Genomic DNA, 26415 nt, shown 5'->3' with positions numbered 1-26415 from the left:
ACAACGTGGAACTTTTCCTAGAGATGGAAACAAATGGGGAGGAGATTGAAATATCCCCCATCAATTCCCCTCTACCTTCCCCTCCACCTTTCCCTCTACCTTCCCCTGTACCATCCCCGCTACCTAGCCCTGTGCCAAGGGTACCGGAAATACGGGTAAAAGCTTACCCAGATGCCGCTAGCGGTCCCTACGTTGTTTACTTTCGGCCCATAAAGAAACCTTTAAATATCATCCAAATTGGAAAGGACCTGGCTAAACAGTTTTCGGTTGTAACCGAGATTACGAAGGTGAGGCCGAACAAACTGCGAGTTGTCGTGAGTAGCTTGAAGCAAACAAATGAGATTGCTAGCTACGAGCTCTTTACAAGAGAGTATCGCGTGTACATCCCTGCCAAAGACGTGGAGATCGACGGTGTGGTTAACAAAGGAAACCTCACGGTCGATGACATTTTGCGTCACGGGGTTGGCCGCTTTAAGAACCCCCTGATTCAAAATGTAAAAATACTGGATGTCAAGCGATTGCATTCAGTATCCATCGAAGAAGGGAAGAAAAAAATCCTCCCTTCGGATTCCTTCCGAGTAACATTCTCCGGATCCGCACTGCCGAGCTACATAGCTTTGGACAGGGTTCGTCTGCCTGTACGCCTGTTTGTTCCGCGGGTCATGCATTGCCAAAACTGCAAGCAGTTAGGTCATACAGCCACCTACTGCTGCAACAAGGCACGCTGCAGCAAGTGCGGAGGAAATCATGCTGAGACCGCTTGCAGTGAGGATACTGATAAGTGTCTTTACAAACTGCGCGATGAAAAAATTAAGCGTTCCCTCAAGAAACGATCAAAGCGCTTTTTTGCAGAAATGCTTAAGAGGGCTGTGCCACCCTCGACAGGAAACATCTTTTCCTTTTTGCCAACCGATGAGGGTACATCTGACGATCCCGTCGAAGAGTGTTCTTATGCCATGCCAGAAGGATCAAGGAAGAGAAGAATTAATAACTCTCCTAATCTTTCTCGCAAAGGTCGCAAGATAACCCCTAGCGGAATGACCAATAAGCCAACACAAAAAGGAAGCGGTGAAGAAAAACCGAAGCAAGTACCTCCCGGTTTTAATTTCAATTCAAACCAGGAGTGCCCACCGTTTTCTGGGGCACCAAAAACCCCTCGTACATCCATTTCTCGATCAGAAGATAAAAAAGAAACAGGGTTCATAAAATTTTCTGATGTTGTGGACTGGATATTCAAAATGTTCAACATAACAGATCCCCTACTAAATATTCTTCTTGCTCTTCTTCCTACAGTGAAAACCTTTTTGAAGCAACTAGCAGCAACTTGGCCCCTCATTTCAGCTATCATATCTTTCGATGAGTAATACGGCAAAAGAGGTTAGAATTTTTATCACTGTATTACAGTGGAATTGCAGAAGTATCATCCCCAAATTCGATCTATTTTCTCATTTGATAAACACATACAATTGTGACGCATTTGCGCTCTGTGAAACCTTCCTCAACTCAAACGATCAACTCAATTTCCACGATTTTAACATCATTCGTCGAGATCGAGACTCACACGGTGGAGGGGTACTTTTAGGGATCAAAAAGTACTATTCTTTTTTCAGAAGCGACCTCCCCTCGATCTCCAATATTGTAGTCGTTGCCATTCAAACGAATATGAATGGAAAAGACCTATGTCTTGTTTCGTTATATATCCCTCCATCCGCGCGGATTGAACAAAGGCATCTCACTGATATAGCAGAGTTGCTTCCCGCGCCTTTTCTGATATTGGGAGATTTTAATTCTCACTGTTCGCTATGGGGCTCGCTGTACGACGACAACCGATCTTCTTCAATCTGTAATTTAATCGACGACTTTAATATGACACCTTTTAATACTGGGGAAGCGACACGTGTACCTAATCCTCCAGCACGTGAAAGCTTGCTTGACCTATCCCTTTGCCCGACATCACAGCGTTAGATTGCCGGTGGAAAGTAATCAACGATCCCCACGGTAGTGATCACCTACCAATCGTTATATCAATTGCTAATGGGTCAACTCCAACGGATCCAATCAAAATTGCGTATGACCTCACACGTAACATTGATAACATCCATAATCAACATCCAATCAAAATTGCGTATGACCTCACACGTAACATTGATTGGAAGTCTTATAAGACCATTATATCGCAAAAAATCGAGTCCCACGTGGAACTTCCACTGGAGGAAGAATACGCGTTTTTTTTTGGCTTGATCATCGACGCCGCGACTCAAGCTCAGACGAAACCGATACCCGGGGTAACGATTAGACGGCGCCCTCCCTCCAAGTGGTGGGACAAAGAGTGCTCTGAACTGTACGCGCGAAGGTCCTCGATGTATTTGGTCTACCGAGAACAAGGCACTATCGATTTGCTCCGAAAGTACGATTTACTGGATAGACAGATGAAGAGCTTGATAAAAGCAAAAAAAACGCGGATTCTGGCGGCGGTTTGTAAACGCGTTGTCGAGGGAAACAGCGATGAGCACTCTTTGGGATACCGCCAGACGCATGGGGAATCGCAACGTTTCGAATGAGTGCGAGGAGTATTCAGATCGCTGGATACTCGATTTCGCCAAAAAGGTCTGTCCGGACTCTGTCCCTGAACAGAAGGCCTTTCGCGACGCGTTTTCAGTAGCTACGGAAGAGCCTCCATTTTCGATGTTGGAATTTCCAATGGCTCTCCTCTCATGCAATAATAAAGCTCCAGGATTGGATAGAATCAAATTCAACTTGTTGAAGAATCTACCCGATTCTGCAAAAAGATACTTGTTGAACTTTTAAGTTTCTTGAGCTAAACATTGTTCCGCACGACTGAAGGGAGGTAAATGTCATTGCTATTCAAAAACCTGGAAAACCTGCCCCTGATCACAATCTCGGAGTCTGGTTCGACACTAAATGTACCTGGGCTTGTCATATCAGGTATGTGAAACGAAAATGCCAACAGAGGATTAATTTTCTTCGTACGATTACCGGAACCTGGTCGGGTGCCCACCCAGGAGACCTTCTACGGTTATACCAAACAACGATACTGTTTGTTCTTGAATATGGCTCTTTCTGCTTTCGCTCCGCCGCGAACACGCACATTATAAAATTAGAAAGAATACAATATCGTTGTTTGCGTATTGCCTTGGGCTGCATGCAGTCGACCCATACGATGAGTCTTGAAGTGCTAGTGGGTATCCTTCCGTTGGAACATCGTTTTTTGGACTTTCTCTTCGAGAGGTTGGTCGACCTTCAATCTCAATCCAGATTTATGACCTTATATTTTGACTATATGGCTCAAGATATTAACCCTTCTTCACATGTTCCTTTCAATGTTGCACTTTAAGATACTTCTGATCATGCTATATTATTTGACACTACCATGAAAGAAGACATTAGGGGCCATCCACATCCACGTGGACAGATTTTTAGCGATTTTGACCGCCCCCCTCCCCTTCCGTGGACAACTGCCCATATAAATTCTAAAAAAATTGTATGGACCGTGGACATTAGCCAACCCCACCCCCCCCCAAGCTGTCCACGCTGTATGTGGATGGCCCCTTACTGGTATTCCGGATCAATTGTGACCCTAAGAGATCCCTAAGATTTTCCCCAATAAGTTTGAACATGTTAGTTGTGATAAAAGGTATAACACTGACGGATCTAATCTAGATGAGTCCACTGGCTTCGATGTTTTTCACGAAAATTTAACTGCCTCCTACAAACTCGATGCTCCTGCTTCCGTGTACGTCGCCGAACTAGCTGCTATTCAGTACTCCCTTGGGATCATCGAAACCCTACCCATAGACCACTACTTCATCTTCACAGACAGTCTCAGTGCCATTGAGGATCTGCGATCGATGAAGTCTGTGAGCACACCCCGTGTTTCCTGGGGAAAATACGTCGGTTTTTAAGTGCTTTAACAGATAAAAACTGCCGGGTTACCTTAGCGTGGGTCCCTTCTCATTGTTCCATTCCGGGCAATGAAAAGGCTGACGCTTTAGTTAAGGTGGGTGCTATTGATGGCGATATTTATAATAGACGAATTGCTTATGATGAATTTTATAGCATTTTGCGTCAGAGAACACTCAATAGTTGGCAATCATCATGGAATTCAGATGAACTGGGACGGTGGCTACATTCCATTTTTCCTAAGGTATCGACGAAAGCATGGTTCAAGGGGTTGGATGTAGGTCGGGACTTCATTCGCGTGATGTCCAGACTTATGTCCAATCACTATACGTTAAACACGCACCTCTTTCGTATAGGGCTTGTAGACAGTAATCACTGCGTTTATGGCGATGGCTACCATGACATCGAGCATGTTGTTTGGTCGTGTACCGAATACTGTGGTGCTAGGTCCGAGCTTATAGATTCCCTTCGGGCCCGAGGAAAACAACCGAATGTACCCGTTAGAGACATTCTGGGAAGCGGTGATCTCCAGTACATGACACAGCTATACTGCTTTCTGAAAAACGCTGACATTAAAATTTTAAATTTTCGTTGTGTATTTGTCAGATTAAGGATACAGATCATTCGCTTCCCTGCTACCGTTGCGAAAGGAAACTTTTGAACACAGCTCCGTTATTCTTTGCTCGCTCGAACAAACAATTCCGTTTGGTGTGCGCGTGGCTTGTTTTTTCGGTATAGTGAAGTATACAATAGACGTCCAGCAGTCGAAGCAAATTCTCGCGCCGCCGGGCGCTGGTTACTCCTTGTGGCACAGAAGACTGTGCATTGTCTCCAGACGATACACGTGCTACTTGTGTTTTCGGTACCGATACTTGAGTCAAATCAAAAGCCGTTCAGTAGTTGGAGCAAACCCCCCGAGCCGCTGGGCGCCGGCTATACCCTAGCGGTGTGGTTACTGTGCATTGTGTGTAGACGGTCACATGTCGTTTGTGCTACCAGTGCAGTACTATATAAACCGTTCAGTTGCCGAAGGAAACTTCCCGCACCACCAACCGCTGGTTAGTCCCTAGTGCTGGCTCAGCTGAAGGAGACTGATTGCGATTCCTGGATCAACCCAACTATCAGCCAGTGGGGCGCGTAGGTCAAAATTCGAAAAGTCTGGTGAAGTATTCACATTTGTTTTTTTATTATTATTTTTTTTTATATATATATTTTTCTCGATACAATAGTCTTTTTTTTCTATTCAACACATCTTATTTTGGAAATGATAATGTATACGCATATTTATAGTTTGCGTGCGGTAGAGCAGAACGCTCACGCAAAAATGGACAACAACCAGATGGAACTATTCCTGGATGTGGAAACAAATGAGGAAGAGATTGAAATCTCCCACTGCAGTTCCCTCCTGCCTTCCCCTGTACCATCCCCGATACCTAGCCCTGTACCAAGGGTACCGGAAATACGGGTGAAAGCTTACCCAGATGCTTCGAAAGGTCAGTTCATAGTTTTTTTCAGGCCCATTAAGAAGCCTCTTAATATAATACAAATCGGCAAGGACCTGACAAAACAGTATTCGGACGTAACCGAAATTATTAAGGTTAGACCGAACAAACTGCGAGTTGTCGTGAGTAGCTTGAAGCAAGCAAATGCAATTGCTAGCTACGAGCTCTTCACGAGAGAGTACCGCGTGTACATCCCTGCCAAGGACGTGGAGATCGACGGTGTGGTTACCGAAGGAAACCTCACGGTCGATGACATTTTGCGTCACGGAGTTGGCTGCTTCAAGAACCCCCTGATTCCAGATGTAAAGATACTGGATGTCAAGCAATTGCATTCAGTATCCATCGAAGAAGGAAAGAAGAAATTCCTCCCTTCGGATTTCTTCCGTGTAACATTCTCCGGATCCGCACTGCCGAACTACATCTCTTTGGACAGGGTTCGTCTGCCTGTACGCCTGTTCGTACCGCGGGTCATGCATTGCCAAAACTGCAAGCAGTTAGGTCATACAGCCACCTACTGCTGCAACAAGGCACGCTGCAGCAAGTGCGGAGGCAATCATGCTGAGACCGCTTGCAGTGAGAATACTGAAAAGTGTCTTTATTGTTAAGGAACTCGGCATGACCTTTCGGCGTGTCCTGCGTACAAACAGCGCGAGGAAAAAATTAAGCGTTCACTCAAGGAACGATCAAAGCGCTCTTTTGCAGAAATGCTTAAGAGGGCTGAGCCACCCTCCACAGGAAACATCTTTTCCTTTTTGCCAACCGATGAGGGTACAACTGACGATCCCGTCGAAGGGTGTTCTTATGCCATGCCAGAAGGATCAAGGAAGAGGAGAATTATTAGCCCTCCTAATCTTTCTCGAAAAGGTCGTAAGATAACCCCTAGCGGAATGACCAATAAGCCAACACAAAAAGGAAGTAGTGGAAAAAAAACCAAGGCAAGTACCTCCGGGTTTTAGTTTCAATTCAAACCGAAGTACCCACCGCTTCCTGGGGCATCAAAAACCCCTCGTGCACCTATTGCTCGATCAGAAAATAGAAAAGAAACAGTGTTTATAATTTTCTCTGATATTGTGGATTGGATATTTAAAATATTCAATATACCAGATCTCCTTCAAAATATTCTTCTTGCCCTCCTCCCCACAGTGAAAACCTTTTTGAAGCAACTAGCAGCAACTTGGCCCTTCATTTCAGCTATTATATCTTTCGATGACTAATTCGTCGAAAGAGGTTAGGAATTTTATCACTGTATTACAGTGGAATTGCAGAAGTATCATTCCCAAATTCGATCTATTTTCTCATTTGATTAACACACACAATTGTGACGCGTTTGCGCTCTGTGAAACTTTTCTCAATTCAAACGATCAACTCAATTTCCTCGATTTCAACATCATTCGTCGAGTTCGAGACTCACACGGTGGAGGGGTACTTTTAGGGATCAAAAAGTGCTATTCTTTTTTTAGAATCGACCTCCCTTCGATCTCGAATAATGAAAAGACTTTTGCCTTGCTTCGATATATATTTCTCCATCCTTGCGGATTGAACAGAGGCAACTTTCTGATAACTTTCTGATATTGCTTCCCGCGCCTTTTTTGATATTGGGAGATTTTAACTCTCACTGTTCGCTATGGGGGTCGCTGTACGACGACAACCGATCTTCTTTAATTTGCAACTTGATCGACGACTTTAATATGACACTTTTGAATACTGGGGAAGTGACACGTGTACCTAATCCTCCAGCACGTGAAAGCGTGCTTGACCTATCCCTTTCCTCGACAGCACTAGCGTTAGATTGCCGGTGGAAAGTAATCAATGATCCTCACGGTAGTGATCATCTTCCAATCGTTATTTCAATTGCTAATAATTCAACTCCAACGGATCCAATCAATATTTCATACGACCTTACATGTAATATTAATTGGAAGTCTTATGAGACGATTATTACGGAATCCATCGAGTCTTACGAGGAACTTCCTCCCGAGGAAGAATATGCGCTCCTTTATGGCTTGATCATCGACGCCGCGACTCAAGCTCAGACGAAACCGATACCCGGGGTAACGATTAGACGGCGCCCGCTCACCAAATGGTGGGACAAAGAGTGTTCTGAACTGTACGCGCGAAGGTCCTCGGCGTATAAGGACTACCGAAAGTACGGCTCTGTTAAGCTGCTTCGAAGGTACGAGGTACTCGACAGGCAGATGAAGAGCTTGATGAAAGCGAAAAAACGCGGATACTGGCGGCGGTTTGTAAACGCGTTGTCGAGGGAAACAGCGATGAGCACTCTTTGGGATACCGCCAGGCGCATGCGGAACCGTGACGTTTCGAATGAGAGTGAGGAGTATTCAGATCGCTGGATACTCGATTTTGCCAAAAAGGTCTGTTCGGACTCTGTACCGGAACAGAAGATTTTTCGCGACGCGTTTTTAGTAACTACGGAAGAGCCTCCATTTTCGATGTTGGAATTTTCAATAGCTCTCCTTTCGTGCAACAATAAAGCTCCAGGGTTGGATACAATTAAATTCAACTTGTTGAAAAATCTACCCGATTTAGCAAAAAGACGCTTGTTGAACTTGTTCAACAAATTTCTTGAGTTAAATATTGTTCCGCACGACTGGAGGGTGGTAAAAGTCATTGCTATTCGGAAACCCGGGAAACCTGCCACTGACCACAAGTCATATAGGCCGATTGCGATGCTCTCTTGTCTGCGGAAATTAATGGAGAAAATGATCCTTTCACGGTTAGACAAATGGGTCGAAACAAACGGTTTACTTTCAGATACTCAATTTGGCTTTCGCCGGGGCAAAGGGACGAACGATTGCCTAGCGTTGCTTTCTTCTGAAATTCAACTCGCATTTGCTCGAAAAGAGCAAATGGCTTCTGCGTTCTTGGATATTAGGGGGCTTTTGACTCTGTCTCCGTAGAAGTTTTAAGCGAGAAACTTCATTCGCAGGGACTTTCACCAAATTTGAATAACTTTTTGCTCAATTTGTTGTCAGAAAAGCATATGTATTTCTCACATGGCGATTCGATAACTTCCCGAATTAGTTACATGGGCCTTCCCCAGGGCTCATGTTCAAGCCCTCTCTTATATAATTTTTACGTCAATGACATCGATGAATGTCTTGCAAATTCATGCACGCTAAGGCAACTTGCAGACGATGGCGTTGTATCCATTACTGGTAGCGAGGCTAGCGATCTGCAAGGACCATTGCAAGATACCTTAGACAATTTGTCTGAATGGGCTCTTAAGGTGGGTATCGAATTCTCTCCGGAGAAAACTGAGTTGGTCGTTTTCTCTAGGAAGCATAACTCAGCTCAACTGTAGCTCTTACTAACGGGTAAAACGATCTCTCAGGTTTTAGTCTCTAAATATCTCGGGGTCTGGTTCGACTCTAAATGCACCTGGGCTTGTCATATTAGGTATCTAACACGAGAATGCCAACAGTGGATTAATTTTCTTCGTACGATTACCGGAACCTGGTGGGGTGCCCACCCAGGAGACCTTCTGAGGCTTTACCAAACAACGATATTGTCTGTAATTGAGTACGGGTGTTTCTGATTCCGCTTCGCAGCAAACACACATTTGATCAAACTGGAACGAATACAGTATCCTTGTTTGCGTATTACCTTAGGCTGCATGCAGTCGACCCATACGATGAGTCTTGAAGTGCTTGCGGGTATTCTTCCGTTGAAGCATCGCTTTTGGAATCTCTCTTACCGGTTGCTAATTCGATGCACAGTTATGAACCCATTAGTAATTGAAAATTTCGAGAGGTTGGTCGACCTTCAATCTCAATCCAGATATATGACTTTATATTTTGACTATATGGCTCAAGATATTAACCCTTCTTCATACGTTTCCTCCAATGTCGCACTTTTAGGTACTTCTGACAATGCTATATTCTTCGACACCACCATGGAAAAAGATATTATTGGTATCCCGGATCAATTGCGACCACAAGAGATCCCTAAGATTTTTTCCAATAAGTTTAAACATGTTAGTTATGATAAAAGGTTTTACACTGACGGATCTAATCTAGATGAGTCCACTGGCTTCGGTGTTTATCATGAAAATTTTACAGCCTCCTACAATTCGATGTTCCTGCTTTCGTGTACGTCGCAGAACTTGCTGCTATTCAGTACTCTCTTGGGATCATCGAACCCCTGCCCATAGACCACTACTTCATCTTCACAGACAGTCTCAGTGCCATTGAGGCTCTGCGATCGAACTAAGACTGTCAAGCACACCCCGTATATCCTGGGAAAAAAACCGAAATTAATCCACCTATCGGTCGGACCTAGCCTTTCTCATTCAAACTTATTATTTGTCAAAATAGATTTACATGATCGCTTCAATCCAATAAATTTGTATTCACTCTTTGGGTTCAAAAAATAATGATGTTGTAATAGAGGTATAAAATATGAAATTTGACGTAATGTGAATGCTCAAGAAATAGCGAAATAAAAGAAATGACTCTTAACTTCGAATAATTCAATCACGAGCGATACCGGGAACATTCAAATGGTACGATACCACATTTAAATTATATTGTGGCCACATATATTGATCAAAGCAGGTATAGTTTTAAATAGCCTTTGAATTTCTTTTCTTTCCATAACTTTTGAACCACATATCAAATTGTTATGAAGTTTGTTATTTGTAAGTTTTAGAGATGACTCGTTCGTATGACACTAGTTATGTTCAAATAAGTCGTGTAATCTTTGAGATAGTAGAATTGCGTTGTTTAATTAACAATTTAATACATAACGGTTGCTTAGTTCGATTATAATCAAATGAAATGGGAACGTATAGGGCAGCCAAACTTTGAAACCACGTGTTAAATCATAATTCATCAGTTAACCCTGAACTAGCCCATTCATCTGATAATACTATTGATCAAATCGGTTGTGTACTTTCTGAGATAATGAAGTTTCGTGATTTTCACAATTCGGTACATTACATGTTATGAGTCAGCTAGACCTTTCATTTGACACTAATTTCGTGAAAATCGGCTCAGCCATCTCTGAGAAAAGTGAGTGAGTTTATGTATTCTTCGGAATATGTTTCTTTTCATAGCTAGATTTCACATTTTTAAACATAACAGGCAAAGTAATAGTCCGATTGCAAAAAACTCAATAGGGTCTTATGGGGTAACTAGGCCTTACATATGACACTGATTTTGTGGAAATCGGTCCAGCCATCTTTGAGAAACATGAGTGAAATTAAACAGTCTTTAGAAGACGTTTCTCTTTATAACTCTTGAACCACATGTTCAATCTATATAAAATTCAAAAGTTAAGGGTTTTTAAGATAGTCCGTTCATTTGAAACCAATCTTATTGAAATCAGTTGTGTGGTTTCTGAGATCTTTAAATCTCTAAAATAGAAATCCAATAACAATGAAATTTAATAGGGTCTCATGGGGCAACTATAACTTTCATTTGCATACAACTCATTAAAATCGGTCCAACCATCTCTGAGAAAAGTGAGTGAAAATATAAATCTGCACACACACCCACACACCCACACCCACACCCACACACACACCCACTCACCCACACCTACACACACCCACACACACACACCCACACACACACACACACACACACGCGCACACACACACACGTACACACACACACACATACACACACACACACACACACACACACACACACACACACACACACACACTTAAAATGCTCAGCTCGTCGAACTGAGTCGAGTGATATATGCCTCTCGGCCCTTTGGAGCACTTTCATATCTTCGGTTTTGCAAGTGATTGCTATACCTTTGTAGGAGAAAGGCAAAAACTTAAAAAAATCATTAATTAGGAGTAAAATATTCGTGCTAAAGAAATAGCGAAATAAAAGAAATGACTTTGAATTGCGTACACTTCAATCACGAGCAATACCGGGAACGTACGAATAGCACAATACCAAATTTAAATTTTGTTGAGGCCATATGTTTTGATCAAAGCAGTTACAGTTTAAAATAGTCTTTGAATTTCGTTTCTTTCCATAACTTTTGAACTATATATCAAATTGCTATGAAATTTCTTACTTGTAAGTTTGAGAGACAACCCGTTCAAATGACACTAGATATGTTCAAATAAGTCGTGTGATCTTTGAGATAATAGACTTTCGTTGTTTTTATAATTTAATAAATAACGGTAGGAATAAAAATACGATTATAGTCAAATAAAATGGGAACCTATAGGAAAGCCAAACTTTCCATTTGACACTAAGATTGTTGAATTTAGTCCAGCCATTTTTGGGAAAACGAGTGAATTTGAATAGTCACCAGAACATGTTTCTTTTCACAATTTTTGAACTACGTGTTTAATCACTATAAAATTCATCAATTAACCTTTAACTAGCCCGTTCATTTGATACCAATATTGTTCAAATCGGTTGTGTACTTTCTGAGATAATGAAGTTTCGTGATTTTCATATTTTGATACATTACAGACAAAGTAACAGACTGATTACATTGAAATTCAATAGGATGTTATGAGGCAGCTAGACCTTTCATTTGATACTGATTTCGTGGAAATCGGTTAAGCCATCTCTGAGAAAAGTGAGTGAGTTTAAGTAGTCTTCAGAATATGTTTCTTTTCAAAGCTGGATTTCACATTTTTAAACATAACAGGCAAAGTAATAGTCCGATTGCAAAAAAAAATCAATAGGGTCTTATGGGGTAATTAGACCTTCCAAATGACACTGATTTTGTGGAAATCGGTCCAGCCATCTCTGAGAAACATGAGTGAGATTAAACACTCTCCAGAACACGTTTCTTTAAATAACTTCTGAACCACACGTTCAATCTTTATGAAACTCCAAAGTTAAGGGTTTTTTAAGTAGGTCGTTCATTTAAAACCAATCTTGCTAAAATCGGTTGAGTAGTTTCTGAGATAATGATGTTCCGTGATTTTCACTTTTTCAAACATAACCTCCAAACTAAAAATCCAATTGCAATGAAATTCAATAGGGTCTTATGGGGCAACTAGACCTCTCATTTGCAATTAATTTCATGAAGATCTGTTCAGCCATCTCTGAGAAAATCGAGTGAGATTGGAGAGCGTTACATACACACACATACACACACACATACACATACACACACACACATACACATACACACACACATACACATACACACACATACACACACACACATACAGAAAATGCTCAGCTCGTCGAACTAAGTTGATTGATATACGGGATTCGACCCTTTGGAGCACTTTCATACCTTTGGTTTTTCCAGTGATTGCTATACCTTTCTAGGAGAAAGGCAAAACGGCGGTTTTTAAGTGCTTTAACAGATAAAAATTACCGGGTTACCTTAGCGTGGGTCCCTTCTCATTGTTCCATTCCGGGCAATGAAAAGGCTGACGCTTTAGCTAAGGTGGGTGCTATTGATGGCGATATTTATGTAAGACCAATTGCTTATGATGAATTTTATAGCATTTTGCGTCACAGAACACTCAACAGTTGGCAATTATCATGGAACTCAGATGAAGTGGGACGGTGGCTACATTCCATTTTTCCTAAGGTATCGACGAAAGCATGGTTCAAGGCAGTAATCACTGCGTTTGTGGCGATGGCTACCATGACATCGAGCATGTTGTTTGGTCGTGTACCGAATACTGTGGTGTTAGGTCCGAGCTTATAGATTCCCTTCGGGCCCGAGGAAAACAACCGAACGTACCCGTTAGAGACATTCTGGGAAGCGGTGATCTCCAGTACATGACACAACAATACGGGTTTATAAAAAATGCTGGAATTAGAATTTGATTTTTTTTTATCTATTTGTTAGATTGCAATTCCCGTCATAAACTGAATGAAAATGATACACCGTGCTGGAGACACTAAAACGAAGACTCGGCATTTTCATGTCAGACCAAAACTGCTCAAATGGAACATCACTGCTTAGCCATGTACAAATAAATAAATCCTGTAACTCAATATAGTTAAAATCAAAATTGTAACTCCCCTCCTCTCACCTTAAATCCCCACTAGCTCGTAGTCGGCTGCGGGATATAAAAAATGTGCCTTCCTCTTTTCCCTGCTAATTTAGAATTAAAAAAAAATGTACTTGGCTCATTTAAACATAAATTGTATTGTGCCGTGTCAAATAAACTATTTTAAACTAAGGATACAGATATACTATGCTGAAGACACGGAAATGAAGAGACTTACACAAATATTTTGAACCAACAACAAACAAGAATACAATTGCTCTACCAGTTGAAAAACAAAGTTCCAAAATAGACCAAATCAAAATTGTATCTCCCCTCCTCTTACCTTAACCTTACCACTAGCTCGTAGTCGGCCGCGAGAATGAAAAAAAGGCCTCCCTCTTTTCCCTGCTAACGTAGAATTAATACGAATTGTACTTGGCTCAGTAAAACAGAAAATGTATCGTACCGTGTCAAATAAACAAATTTTAAACTAAAAAAAAAATTAAAATTGCCAGAAACGGCTATCAATGCAGTCCAGGCAAGGCGAAAAACTATCTCAATTCGGGCCAAAAAAATGTGCTCTTATTATTTTAAAAATTCTGAAAAATTACTAGACTGTTTCCTCTCATTCACTAAAAATGACTATGGAAATGTTATCAGGAAGTAAAATATTAAAAAAAAATTAAAGTCAATTCAATAAAAAAATTAGATTTTAAAGTCTATTCAATTATAAATTAAGTTTTAAAAGAGAAAATGATGCCAGAAATGGAAAATTTAACTAAAAAATTGCTAAATTTTAGTCTTACGAGAAATCAGAAAAAGAAACCCTAGAAAAGATTCTAAATTCAATTAAAAAAAATCCACTATCATATTTAAAATTCAATTTATAATTAGTGGAAAATGAATTTTTATATATTATTTTTTAAATAAGCACTTTGAATAATGCCGAATTTCGTAACAAAGCTTAAAAACATTTGATGAAATTTCTCAAGGCTTGAAATGATAGAAAATGATTACAAAGATTTGTCGTTACCGAAGCTCAAGCAGCCAAAACAATTTGGAGATAAATTCCTAATTTGTAAAAATATATAAATTAAAGGTTCAAAAAAGCAGAAACCAGCTCTGCAAAACGCCGAAAACCTCAACCAGAGAGTGCCGAAAGTTACAATTATCGCTTTAGTGTTTCTAAATTAATTAAACCAGTAGTTAATTTACGTAAGTCTAAAATGACTAAAATTTTTCCAAAGAACGGTTCAAAATATATTGAAAATCTATGTGAAAATATTCTGAAACATGAAGTACAAATTGATCCTGAAATATATCTTGATTTTAGCTGAGTGAAATAACAAAAATTTTGAGAGAATGACATTTTCTGCACGTTATATGTTTCGAAAAGCCCCAAGTGTGCCCTTTCTACTAGACACAAGATAATACCTCGTTTAGGATTACCCAATGGGCCGAGTTGCATTTCTCAGCCATGAAAAGTCGAAAAATCAACAGCAAATAGGCTTTTTTTTGTAGTGGAACTAGACTACTGCGTCCATTAATTAGAACTATTGTAGTATATCCCCATTACTATACGTACCAAGACGAAAACCCGACACGCACTATTGATCGAGTGAATGGCCGGTTGCCTCGGCACGCTCCCACTCAGGTAGAATGTGCTTTTTAAAGCCAACCACTTTACCAGGATTAGCAGACCAAATCTCACTTGGTTGCAAACAGCTCTTACTTAGAAATTTGATTCTGCTCATGTATAATGCACCGCAGCTGCATAGCAGATGTTCCTAGGTTTCGCTTCCCATATTACAGAAGCAACAAGTGTCATCCTGAACTCGACCAATGTTCTTTAAATGATACTTACTCGGGCAGTGCCCAGTTATTAGTCCTCTGACAGCCCTCCAGTAGACTGTCACCCGTTGCTCTTCCCAGTATTCAAGTTCCATTTTTATAGTGCAATTTGAGATACCGCAAAAGGGTTCCGGACCAACAAATTGCGAGTTGGAGCCCTGTTTGACCAGTTTGTCTGCTTTTTCATTGCCGTCTATGCCGCAGTACCCGGGAACCCAGTACAAATTGACAGAGTTCATACGACACAGCTTCCGCAGTGAGAGAACGCACTCCCACACTATTTTTGACGAACACTTGTGAGCACAAAGAGCCTTTAGTGCTTGACTATCAGAGAAAATGCAAATATTCGCATGTTTGTAGTTTCTCTTCAGAGAAACGTTGACACATTCGATTATAGCGTAAATCTCCGCTTGGAATACAGTAGGCCAGTTGCCCATTGCCACTGATATCTGTACACCAGGACCGAAGATTCCCGCACCAGTTTTCGAACCGATTTTTGAGCCGTCTGTGAAGAGTACCGTTGACCCCTGACGGACCATGTTAACTCCGCACTCCCAGTCGGAGTGCGATGTTTCACGCACCTTGTAGGGAATGTCGTAGTTGTCCAAAGGTTTCATACAGTCTACGCACATACTCAACAAAGGCCGTTTTTTAAAGTGTTGCAAAATACTCAGATGACCAACCAGATCACCAGGTAAGACCTCTTTAAGACGTTTGAGCCGCAAGGCGCTCCTTTCCGCATCTAACTGCACAAATTCATGCCAAATTAGGCCACCACGCTAAGGAAGCGTATGTTATTTCCGGTAGTATGATGGGGGTGTAAATCCATCTGACCATTTTTGGTCTTAGGCCCCATTTCCTACCAACCGTTTTGGAACATAACCAGAACGCGCTAACCGCTTTGCTTACTGCAATGTCTAGATGAGCGTTCCAGTTGAGTTTCGCATCTAGAATTAAACCTAGAAATTTAACCCATTCGCTAAACTGGATAGAACTTCCCTCAAGCTTAAGAGGCATTAAGTTAAATTTCCTCTTTTTAGTGAAAGGTACTACTGTTACTTTTGCCGTATTGATGTTCAGATCCTCCTTTTTACACCAGAGATAAGTTACGTTTAAAGCAAGCTGCATTCTTTCCGAGACAACATTGTCAAACTTCCCTCTTACCATAATGACAATGTCGTCTGCGAAGCCTACAACTTCAAAACCTTTATCTTCTAGGCTACAGAGGTCATCCACAACTAGAGACCACAGGAGTGGTGAAAGTACTCCGCCTTGAGGACATCCTTTCGTGGCTCTTACGGTTATAGATGTTCCCCCCAGCTCCGAAGAGATTATTCTTTGTGCAAGCATAGTATGAATCCAGTTGAATATGTACGTGTGAAACATCCTCTTCTTCATCGCTTTTGCCATGGAAAAGTAGGTCGTGTTATCGAAAGCACCTTCAATATCCAGGAAAGAGCATAATGCTATTTCTTTTGCTGAAAGAGGTTTTTAAATTTTTGTTACCAGCGTGTTTTTTTCTTTTAAAGGTGGCGGGGAAATCTGCAAACAGACACCTGAGAAGAGAACTCAGGGTGTGGGGATGAGAATAGGGGAGAGATGCTGGGGTAGTTACACTCCCCCAGGCACCTACTGATCCCTGTCCCGACCCACTAAAACCCCTCCCTAAACCTGGTATGCCCCTTGTGTCACGTTGGTCGAAGCACTCTCTGTCTTCCTTGATGGCGATGCTGATAGGCATCATGCCGGACAAGACACAGATTACATCGTATGACACCGTACGATACGCACTCGCAACTGTCAGGCACATGAGCTTGTAGGTACTTTCCAGTTTACCACGGTAACTGTTAGTACCTAGCGCTCTGGACCATACTGGCCCACCATACCTAAGTATGGACGAAACCACGCTGGCAAGAAGCCTTCGCTTGCTGCCATAAACCGCTGAGCTATTGGACATTATACGAGATAGTGCTGCAATAGCCGATGAGGCCCTCTTACAGGCATAGTCGACGTGACTCCCGAACGTGAGCTTGTCGCCCACCATAACCCCCAAGAGCTTCAGGGATCGCTTCGAGGTGATGGTGCAGTCTCCGACTCTGACTACAGCCTGTTGCTCCGATTTACGGTTGTTCACAACCGTGACCTCCGTCTTATGATGCGCGAGCTCTAGTTTCCTGGAGCGCATCCAGTCCTCGACATTGCGTATACAGTGCGCGGCCGTCAACTCGACCTTCTCGATAGACTCGCCGTAAAGCTCTAGCGTTCTGTCGTCTGCAAAGCCGACGATCACAACCCCTACAGGGAACTTGAGTTTCAATACTCCGTCATACATGACATTCCACAACACCGGGCCCAGGATAGAGCCTTGCGGAACTCCTGCGGTAATTGGGACGCACTTCTGACCCTCCTCAGTGTCGTAAACAAGTACTCGATTCTGGAAATAATTTTCCAGAATCTTGTACAGCGACATCGGTACATGAATGCTCCTGAGCGCGAGCGCTATGGAGTCCCAACTGGCACTATTGAACGCATTCTTCACGTCGAGGGTGACGATTGCGCAGTAGCGTATTCCCCTTCTCTTGCGCTGGATTGCTACCTCCGCCGTCTTGATGACGGAAGAGATTGCATCCAGCGTGGACCTGCCCTTCCGGAAGCCGAACTGGTTACTTGCCAGACCGTGTACACCCTCCGTGTACCTCACCAGTCTGTTGAGGATGATCCTCTCAAGCACCTTGCCCGCGGTGTCCAGCAGGCAAATAGGCCTATATGCCGATGGGTCCCCTGGCGGTTTCCCAGCCTTCGGTAATAAGACCAGTCTCTGCCACTTCCACCTTTCCGGAAAGAGACAGTCATCCAGGCACCTCTGCATGACTGCATTGAACAGCCCGGGGGCCTTTTTATCGACAGCCTGATCGCCAGGTTAGGGATACCATCCGTTCCCGGTGCCTTGCTCACCTTTAGGGATTTGGTGATCACGATGAGTTCTTCATTCGTAGCCCTTGCTTCCTCCTCTGCCTCGACACGGCTGTCGTCGCTCACGGATTGAATGCTCGGCAGGTTGGCCGACCATCCCTGGTCTATGTCTGAGATACTGGAACGTCGGACGTGGGACTCGACCGCCGGAGGCCAAGGAGCTGGCTCGTGGCGCGTAAAGAGTCCCTCGATGATACGCTCCAGCATCGCTGGTGATCGCTCTGCAGGCGCCAGCACGCCTTTAGTCTTGGCCATTCCGATCCTATAGGCATCACCCCACGGATTTGTATTGGCACTCGCACATAACCTATCGAAGCAGGCCCTCTTGCTGGCCTTTATCGCACTCTTTAGCATCGATCTTGCCGAACTGAATGCTGCGCGGCGCTCTGTTCTCTCTTCTTCGTTTCGCGCACGCTGCATCCTCCGTCTTGCACGGAGGCACGCACTGCGAAGGTCAGCTATCGCGTCCGTCCACCAGTAAACCGGTGGCTTCCCACTCCTAGGTTGGCGAGTCCTAGGCATGGTGGCGTCGCACGCCCGCGATAGCATAGCAACTAGTTGGTCAGCATTAGGGCGAAGCCAACTGCCCCCCTCGCGCTCCCTTCTCATTGCCTCTTCGAATACCTCGGCATCAAAGTGTGATGTCTTCAACCCGCGAATGGTCGTTGTGTTGGCTCTACCCGTCGCTTGCCGCCTCTCGTTGTTGTCTACACTATAACAGACCGCCTGGTGGTCGCTCTTAGTGTAGCCATCGTCTACCCTCTAGTTATTGATCAGTCCTGGGCTGGAGAACGTCACGTCGATGATCGACTCCGCACCATTTCTGCTAAATGTACTTTTGTTCCCAACGTTGGCCAGATCTAGGTTGAACTTTGCCAAAGCCCCCAACAGGATCTGGCCCCTTTGGTTCGTGAAGCGACTTCCCCACTCAACAGCGTGTGAAGCGCTGTAACTGTAGAGGTACCTGTTTGATATGCAAATTTAAATTTAGATAAAGGGTATCCAAGCATGTTTGTTGCCTATAGATATTCCTTTAGTACTTTTTCCATTGTCTTCAGCAGGATCGAAGACAAGCTTATGGGTCTAAAAGATTTGGGGTTATTTCTATCCCTATTTCCCGTTTTTGGTATAAAGATAACCCGTACTGCCCTCGATTTCGATGGATTGTAGTTAAATCTTAAATTAGCCCTTAAAATCTCGGTTAGTAACGGTATCAGGGTTGCCTCACCTTTTTGAAGTAACGCTGGAAACACTCCGTCAACACCTGCAGATTTGGAAGACTGGAAAGATCTTACAGCATTTTCCACTCTGGTCGACGAGAAAATTTCGTCAAGTAAGTTAGAAGTTGAGTCGTCTTCTCTTTCAAATTCCGACAGAATCTCCAGATGGTCGTCTCCCACCTCACCATTAGCGGAATTCTCGCATACAGCCGAGCCCGGGAAATGGGTTTCTATCATCAGATTCAGCGTGTAGGCGGGAGTCTTCGTAAAGGCTCCATTCTGATGCTTAAGACTGCCAAGTTCAGTAGTGTAATTCTTGGCCAGCGTTTTGTGAAGTCTAGCAACCGTAGGTGCGTTGTCTATACTTTCACACGTTTGAATCCACGTTCTTCTCTTGGATTTCATAATTTCTTTGTTGTACTCGGTGAGAGCTTTTCTGTACTAAATAGGTGTTGGCCGGAGTAGTTAGCTCTTTGAGAGTTTTGAAATGAAATAATGATATTAGAAACTAAACTCTCTCACAAATTTATTTTGTCAATGAATAAACGTGGTTGACCTTATATATTTATGCGTTTTGAAACCGGGAAAACCGGGAAAAACCGGGAATTTGAAATTGGAAATCTGCTGGCTACCCTGTGTTCACTAGTTTCGAAGGGGTAACAAGAGAAAAATTGAAATAGCAAAAAAAATGTAACATTTAATGTCTTTCTAATTTTATAAGAACCATGTGATTAATTAAAGCATATATTACAGGTTAAAAAGGCGAGCAAGGCCATATGGGTTGACTTTTGATAAAAGCAGCGAAGAAAATCAAAAAGAATGAACAACTTGCAGCGTTCTATTACCTAAATTAAATAATTTTTTTTTTTTACCGAAAATGTCCGGGGTCCGGAAAGCATTATCCGGTCCTTTCCGAAGACCGGATGGCTCCGGTCCGAAAAATAATCGGACTTTGAAGGTTCCGGTCCGATCGGACTTCGGACCGGACCGGACCGGACTTTCACCGGAGCCTACCCGGTCCGATGTCGAACACTATAGTGGAGTAGTAGTCGAATAAGTGACCTACATACGTATACGTATACATGGCAAATTATTGAAAAAATCGAATTTCCCAAGAACGGCCGGCCTAGTGGAAAATCGTGAGTATGAGCGAATGTCTACTAGTATGTCAACATTTCTGAAAATATCATTTTTGGGAAATTCCTTATACTGGAGTCCTAGTCGAATAAGTGACCTACATACGTATAGAGGGCAAATTATTGAAAAAATCGAATTTCCCAAGAACGGCCGGCCTAGCGGAAAATTGTGAGTATGAGCGAATGTTTGTCTACTGGTGGGTCACCATTCCTGAAAATATCATTTTTGTGAATTTCCTTATAGTGGAGTAGTTGTCGAATAAGTGACCTACATACGTATACAAGGCAAATTATTGAAAAAATCGAATTTCCCAAGAACGGCCGGCCTAGCGGAAAATTGTGAGTATGAGCGAATGTTTGTCTACTAGTGGGTCACCATTCCTGAAAATATAATATTTTGGGAATTTCTTTATAGTGGAGTAGTAGTCGAATAAGTGACCTACATACGTATACAAGGCAAATTATTGAAAGAATCGAATTTCCCAAGAACGGTCGGCCTAGAGGATAATTGTGAGTATGAGCGAATGTGTGTCTACTGGTGGGTCACCATTCCTGAAAATTTAATTTGGAATTTCCTTATAGTGGAGTAGAAGTCGAATAAGTGACCTGCATACGTATACAAGGCAAATTATTGAAAAAATCGAATTTCCAAAGCCGGCCTAGCGGAAAATTGTGAGTATGAGCGAATGTTTGTCTACTCGTGGGTCATCATTCCTGAAAAAATAATTTTTGGGAATTTATTTATAGTAGAGAAGTTGTCAAATAAGTGACCTAAATACGTATACAAGGCAAATTATTGAATGAATCGAATTTCCCAAGAACGGCCGGCCTAGCGGAAAATTGTGAGTATGAGCGAATGTTTGTCTACTAGTGGGTCACCATTCCTGAAAATGTAATTTTTGGTAATTTCTTTATAGTGGAGTAGTAGTCGAATAAGTGACCTACATACGTATACAAGGCAAATTATTGAAAAGATCGAATTTCTCAAGAACTGCCGGCCTAGCGGAAAATTGTGAGTATGAGTGAATGTTTGTCCACTAGTGGGTCGCCATTCCTGAAAATATCATTTTTTGGAATTTCCTTATAGTGGAGTAGTAGTCGAATAAGTGGTCTACATACGTATAGAAGGCAAATTATTGAAAAAATCGAATTCCCCAAGAACGGCCGGCCTAGCGAAAAATTGTGAGTATGAGCGACTAGTTTACTAGTGGGTCACCATTCCTGAAAATATCTTTTTTGGGAATTTTCTTATAGTGGAGTAGTATTCGAATAAGTGACCTACATACGTATAGAAGGCAAATTATTGAAAAAATCGAATTTCCCAAGAACGGCTGGACTAGCGGAAAATTGTGAGTATGAGCAAATGTTTGTCTACTGGTGGGTCATTTTGTAATTGAACACGCATGTTCAAAGTCAGTTCAAGTGTCTCTGCGTTTCGCCACAAATTAGAAGATTTCAGACACGCGGTAATTTCGTCGGCAGTTGTTGATTTTGGGATGACGGGGAGTGTCTGACGAAAATCACCAGCTAACAATATCAATGCACCACCGAAAAGGTTCTGATTTCCACGCAAATCTTGCATTTAATGCTTCCAATGATTTTTAATGCGCCATTGTACATTCATCCCAAATGATAATTTTGCATTGCTGCAGAACTTTTGCTATTCCACTTGTTTTTTAAATGTTACACGTCGGATTTTCGTTGATCTGCATTTTCAGTGGGAGCTTCAGAGCAGAATGAGCCGTTCGTCCGCTAACCAACAACGTGGCTGCGATTCCCGAAGACGCCAGTGCCAAAACAATATGACCTTATCGATCTTATCGTAGACAAAAGAACATTTATCAGAAAAGTTTTTCCCGTTCTTCCGGGTGCATCAATGAAATACATTCCATCACTTTAATCATTCATAACTCTTAGGATTGTGTTGTTAACATTTTGTTGTTGCTGGTTCATTTTTGGAACATTAGTGCGAACATTTTCATCCAATTCATCTCGGTTGTATTTTTGTTCACGCTGCAACTATTGATTAAATCCGTCATGCATCCGACGATCGGGTGAAACCATACCTAAACAAATATTGAGGATAGAGAATGGTTCATTCTCATTCTGCTAAGACGCCTTATAAGAAATTTAGTTGACCATATCTAGTTGTGCCAATGCTTTATTTGACATCATGAGACACATGTTCTCAATCAGCACCAATGCTTCATTATGCATATACTCAGTGATAATCATATCCATATTCGAAATTGAGCGTCGCATTAAATGCAAAATATCATCTGCCATATCGTCTTCAAATTTTTCCCATAATTCGATCGGGTTCGATGAAAAACATGTTGATATCATCCCGATCAGAAGAGCATAACTAAAAAATTACAAAATTCCATCATCGGGAAATACAAATAACATATTTTGATACGATTTTGTATTTTCTCATTTACTTTTGATAACAAAATTGAATCTGAATGAGTTATAATAACAAATCATGAAATGGAGTTGTTCTGAAACGTTAGTTACAAAGTTTGATATGGGGTTGATATTAGTAGAATATTATTTGTTATGATTTCTGTTATTTTAACACCCAACGGGGTCACAATTAAAACCACGCCTGTAAACGATGACCGTTTTCATTTGATCTCGCTTTCTTAGCGTGCGTCACAGTCGGTTTTCGCTTGCGAATGTAAAACAACCAAACCATCGCCGCTCAGCTCACAGAAAGAACAGGATAGTCAAACGACACTCGCGTATCAAAGAGATGCACACTGTCAATCGTTTAGCGATGTTATTTCGGCCCATTTATGTCTACTTCGTTCATTTATATTGAGAAACTAGTCATTCTAGCCATGCGCCTTTGAAAGCTATCCAACCATGGATCAAACACACCATGTTCTTCCAGAGTTTCCACGGCTCAAATCGGAACATCATCTAATCATGATTCAGGATGAATCTTTTCGAAGGATGAAGTACTTAACGACAGAATCGTTCCAATACCCGAAAACCAGGCCAGCCCCGAGATGCAGCGTCATCGGAATCGTTGCTATTGCCAAACCGAGCAACGTGTTTGACTTCCGTTCTACGGAGTTGTTCGTATATATATACTAGTTGAACGTTCCCGGCGATGCTCGGGATCAAAAGTTTTAAAATTAGGAATCAATTTTTATAATTCATAGCATTATTAGCACAACTCACTTAAAAAAAAATTCACATCTTATACGTCCATCATCACTTTAAGTAGGTACTTCAACATTCTGAGAACGCACAGCACGGAAATATTCATATTGGATTGCATTTTGTGATTTGGGGATGTTTTACAGCAACTGGAAGTCGCCATTTTGGATTTCAAAATGACGTATGGAGCTCGGAAGTTTCGGAAGTATTGAAATGGTTGGCCAAATACCACTTTAGATTATTTTTGAAACCAGAAGTCGTTATTTTGGAAAATGTTATGTGGGGTCATCCCAGTTCTAAATATACCACACTCGGGTGATAACCGGATATTCGTCAACCGTTCACAGTAAAACCTCTTTTTATGTAACTTTTAGAAGAAATTAATCAAAGTAAGAAGAATTTAGCGTGACCATTCATGCTTAGTTCTCCTCTATAATCACATCTCAAGAGATAACATGTGAATTTTTATAACGAAAACGTTTGTTGGTGTCCAAGGAACACGTCTGAGAAAAAGTTAACGTTTTAATCCACATAACTACGTAGAAATGAAAAAAAAAAAGATTAAACCAATGAAATGCGCCCTTTCCTCCAGCCAAATATCTCAAGATCTAGTTTTGGTAAAAGTAAAAAAAAAATTCGAACCCCGTAATGTGTTACTATTCACAAAACTACGAAAACATCAGAAATGTAATTTTTTTCGGCTCGATTCGCAGCAAATTGAAACATAAATTCCTCTGCAAGAAAATATTTGCTGAAGTTGAAGGAACAACGAACATTTTATTGAAAAAAAAAAAATAATTTACAGGCAAATTGAGCTCATGCTCAAAAAGTCAAAATTTTGCATGTATTATATGTATAATATAAATAAATTTCGAAAAGAGTATTTTAATGTGTTTTTCTGTATGCTGAAAATCATCTTCAAACATACGTAGTTTTTAAAGTAATATCTCAACTTTCAGCAATAAAATACCTATTATTTTTCCTCAAATGTGTACCCTGAACATTAACAAACATTTGAATAAAGAACAATTACATATCATAGCTTTGAATTTCAATTTAGAGGCAAATTGAGCTCAAATATTCACGATTTTGCTTGTTTAACGTAGTGTTGTGAATAATATCTCAACTTTCAGTTATCATAAATCTGTTATTTTTACTCAAAAGTCTTTCCTGAACATAAACAAACATTTTAATGGAAAAAATCATACATAATAGCTTTGAATTTGGATTTAGAGACAAATTGAGCCTAAATATTCATGATATTGCATGTTTTACTTAGTTTTGTGAATAATATTTCTTTCAGTTATCTATTATTTCTTCTCGAATGTCATTCCTGAATATCAACGAACATTTTATTGAAAAAAAAATCACGTGTCATCACTTTGAATTCCGATTTAGAAACAAATTGAGCCTAAAAAATTATGGTTTTGCCTTCTTCATGTGGTTTTGTGAAAAATATTTAAATTTCAAATAATCAGATACCTATTATTTTTCCCTCAAATATTTTTCCTAAACACAACGTACATTTTGTTATAGTAAAAATCACAGATCACTGCTTCGAGTTTTGATTTAGAAGCAAATTCAGCATAAAAGTCATGATTTTGCATGTTTCACGTAGTTTTGTGAATAATATCTCGAGTTTTAGTTATGAGATACCTGTTATTTTTTCTCAAACGTCTTTCTTAAACATCAACGAACATTTTGATGAAAATGCTACAGCGATTTAGAACTTCTGAAGTGACCTAGTGTAGGTTGTAGGTCTTGTTGAGTGTAACATTCGCTCATACTAGAAATTTTCCAAACACCCCCAAAATTTGAAGTTATGGTCAAAATACGGTATTTGGACCTAAGTGCATACAACTTTTTTTAACCCAGTCGTTTCTCAACTGATTTTCAATATTGAGGCTGTGGGGCTGTAGTGGACTGTGACTGCGCCGGTCGGTAAACGTTGCTTGCGTTCCCAGCTGGAACCAAGCCGGATGGGAGCAGGACCCCTTCGTTCCTTCCCAGGAGGGAAACTAGATTGGCCCGGACTCCTTTGATCGGCTTCGCCTCATGGAGCCGCGACGTGATTGGCCTGGACTAGCCCACTTGGCTAGCAGCAATCAAACTCAAAGATATGAGCCTTGAAAAAGACACTCAAAAAACTCTTCAATTTCAATTAACTCTTACGGGTGGAGACGGAGGACATGATGTTCGGCGGTCGGGTGTAAACACAGAACTACTGTTTACACGAATTTATTCATTTTCCTCTTCTTCTTATTCTTAATTTCTATTCTTCGCGTTAATGTTCTTCGCGGTGACGCAACTTTGCCCACCGATGCTACTGCTACTGCAGCTACTATTATTGCTGCTACTGTTCTCCTTTCACTTTCTGCTTTCTACTGTTTATCGTATCGCGGTTGGAAAATACTAATAAATGCTGCTTAATTAATTGATTAATCGATATTTTATTCAATTCTTTATGTTTTTCTTACAATATTTTCATTATTCAAGAGATTTACATTATGTTTTCAGCTTCATTATTTATGTAATATTTTTAATATAAGTTAGTTTTCTTTCCTTTATAATTATTGCACAGAATTTTAGGCGGTTTAACCGTCAGTGCTTAAATTCTAAAAAACCTACTTATCCTAAATTTGATAACCTATCTGATAACCTATCCTATCTCGGATGAGTCTGTTCTC

The 26415-nt window shown here is 41.3% G+C and overlaps 1 protein-coding gene across 13 annotated transcripts in view; it reads left to right on the top strand.

Moving 5' to 3' along the window:
- The window catches only part of LOC129726407 (sex-lethal homolog), a 470782-nt gene that overhangs the window by 257911 nt on the left and 186456 nt on the right, over positions 1 to 26415 (top strand). Inside the window, exon 6 of one of the 13 annotated variants that reach the window (XM_055683050.1) lies at positions 20178 to 20197. The exons of the other annotated variants lie outside the window; for them this stretch is intronic. Coding sequence (XP_055539025.1) covers positions 20178 to 20182 — 5 coding nt within the window. The 3' untranslated portion in view covers positions 20183 to 20197. Of the gene's footprint in view, positions 1 to 20177; positions 20198 to 26415 lie in introns of those variants that run through there. 13 annotated transcript variants of the gene reach the window in all.

Source organism: Wyeomyia smithii, chromosome 3, assembly GCF_029784165.1.
Source record: "Wyeomyia smithii strain HCP4-BCI-WySm-NY-G18 chromosome 3, ASM2978416v1, whole genome shotgun sequence".
In the NCBI taxonomy this organism is placed as follows: domain Eukaryota; kingdom Metazoa; phylum Arthropoda; class Insecta; order Diptera; family Culicidae; genus Wyeomyia; species Wyeomyia smithii.
This window is presented reverse-complemented; position numbering and strand designations above follow the sequence as displayed.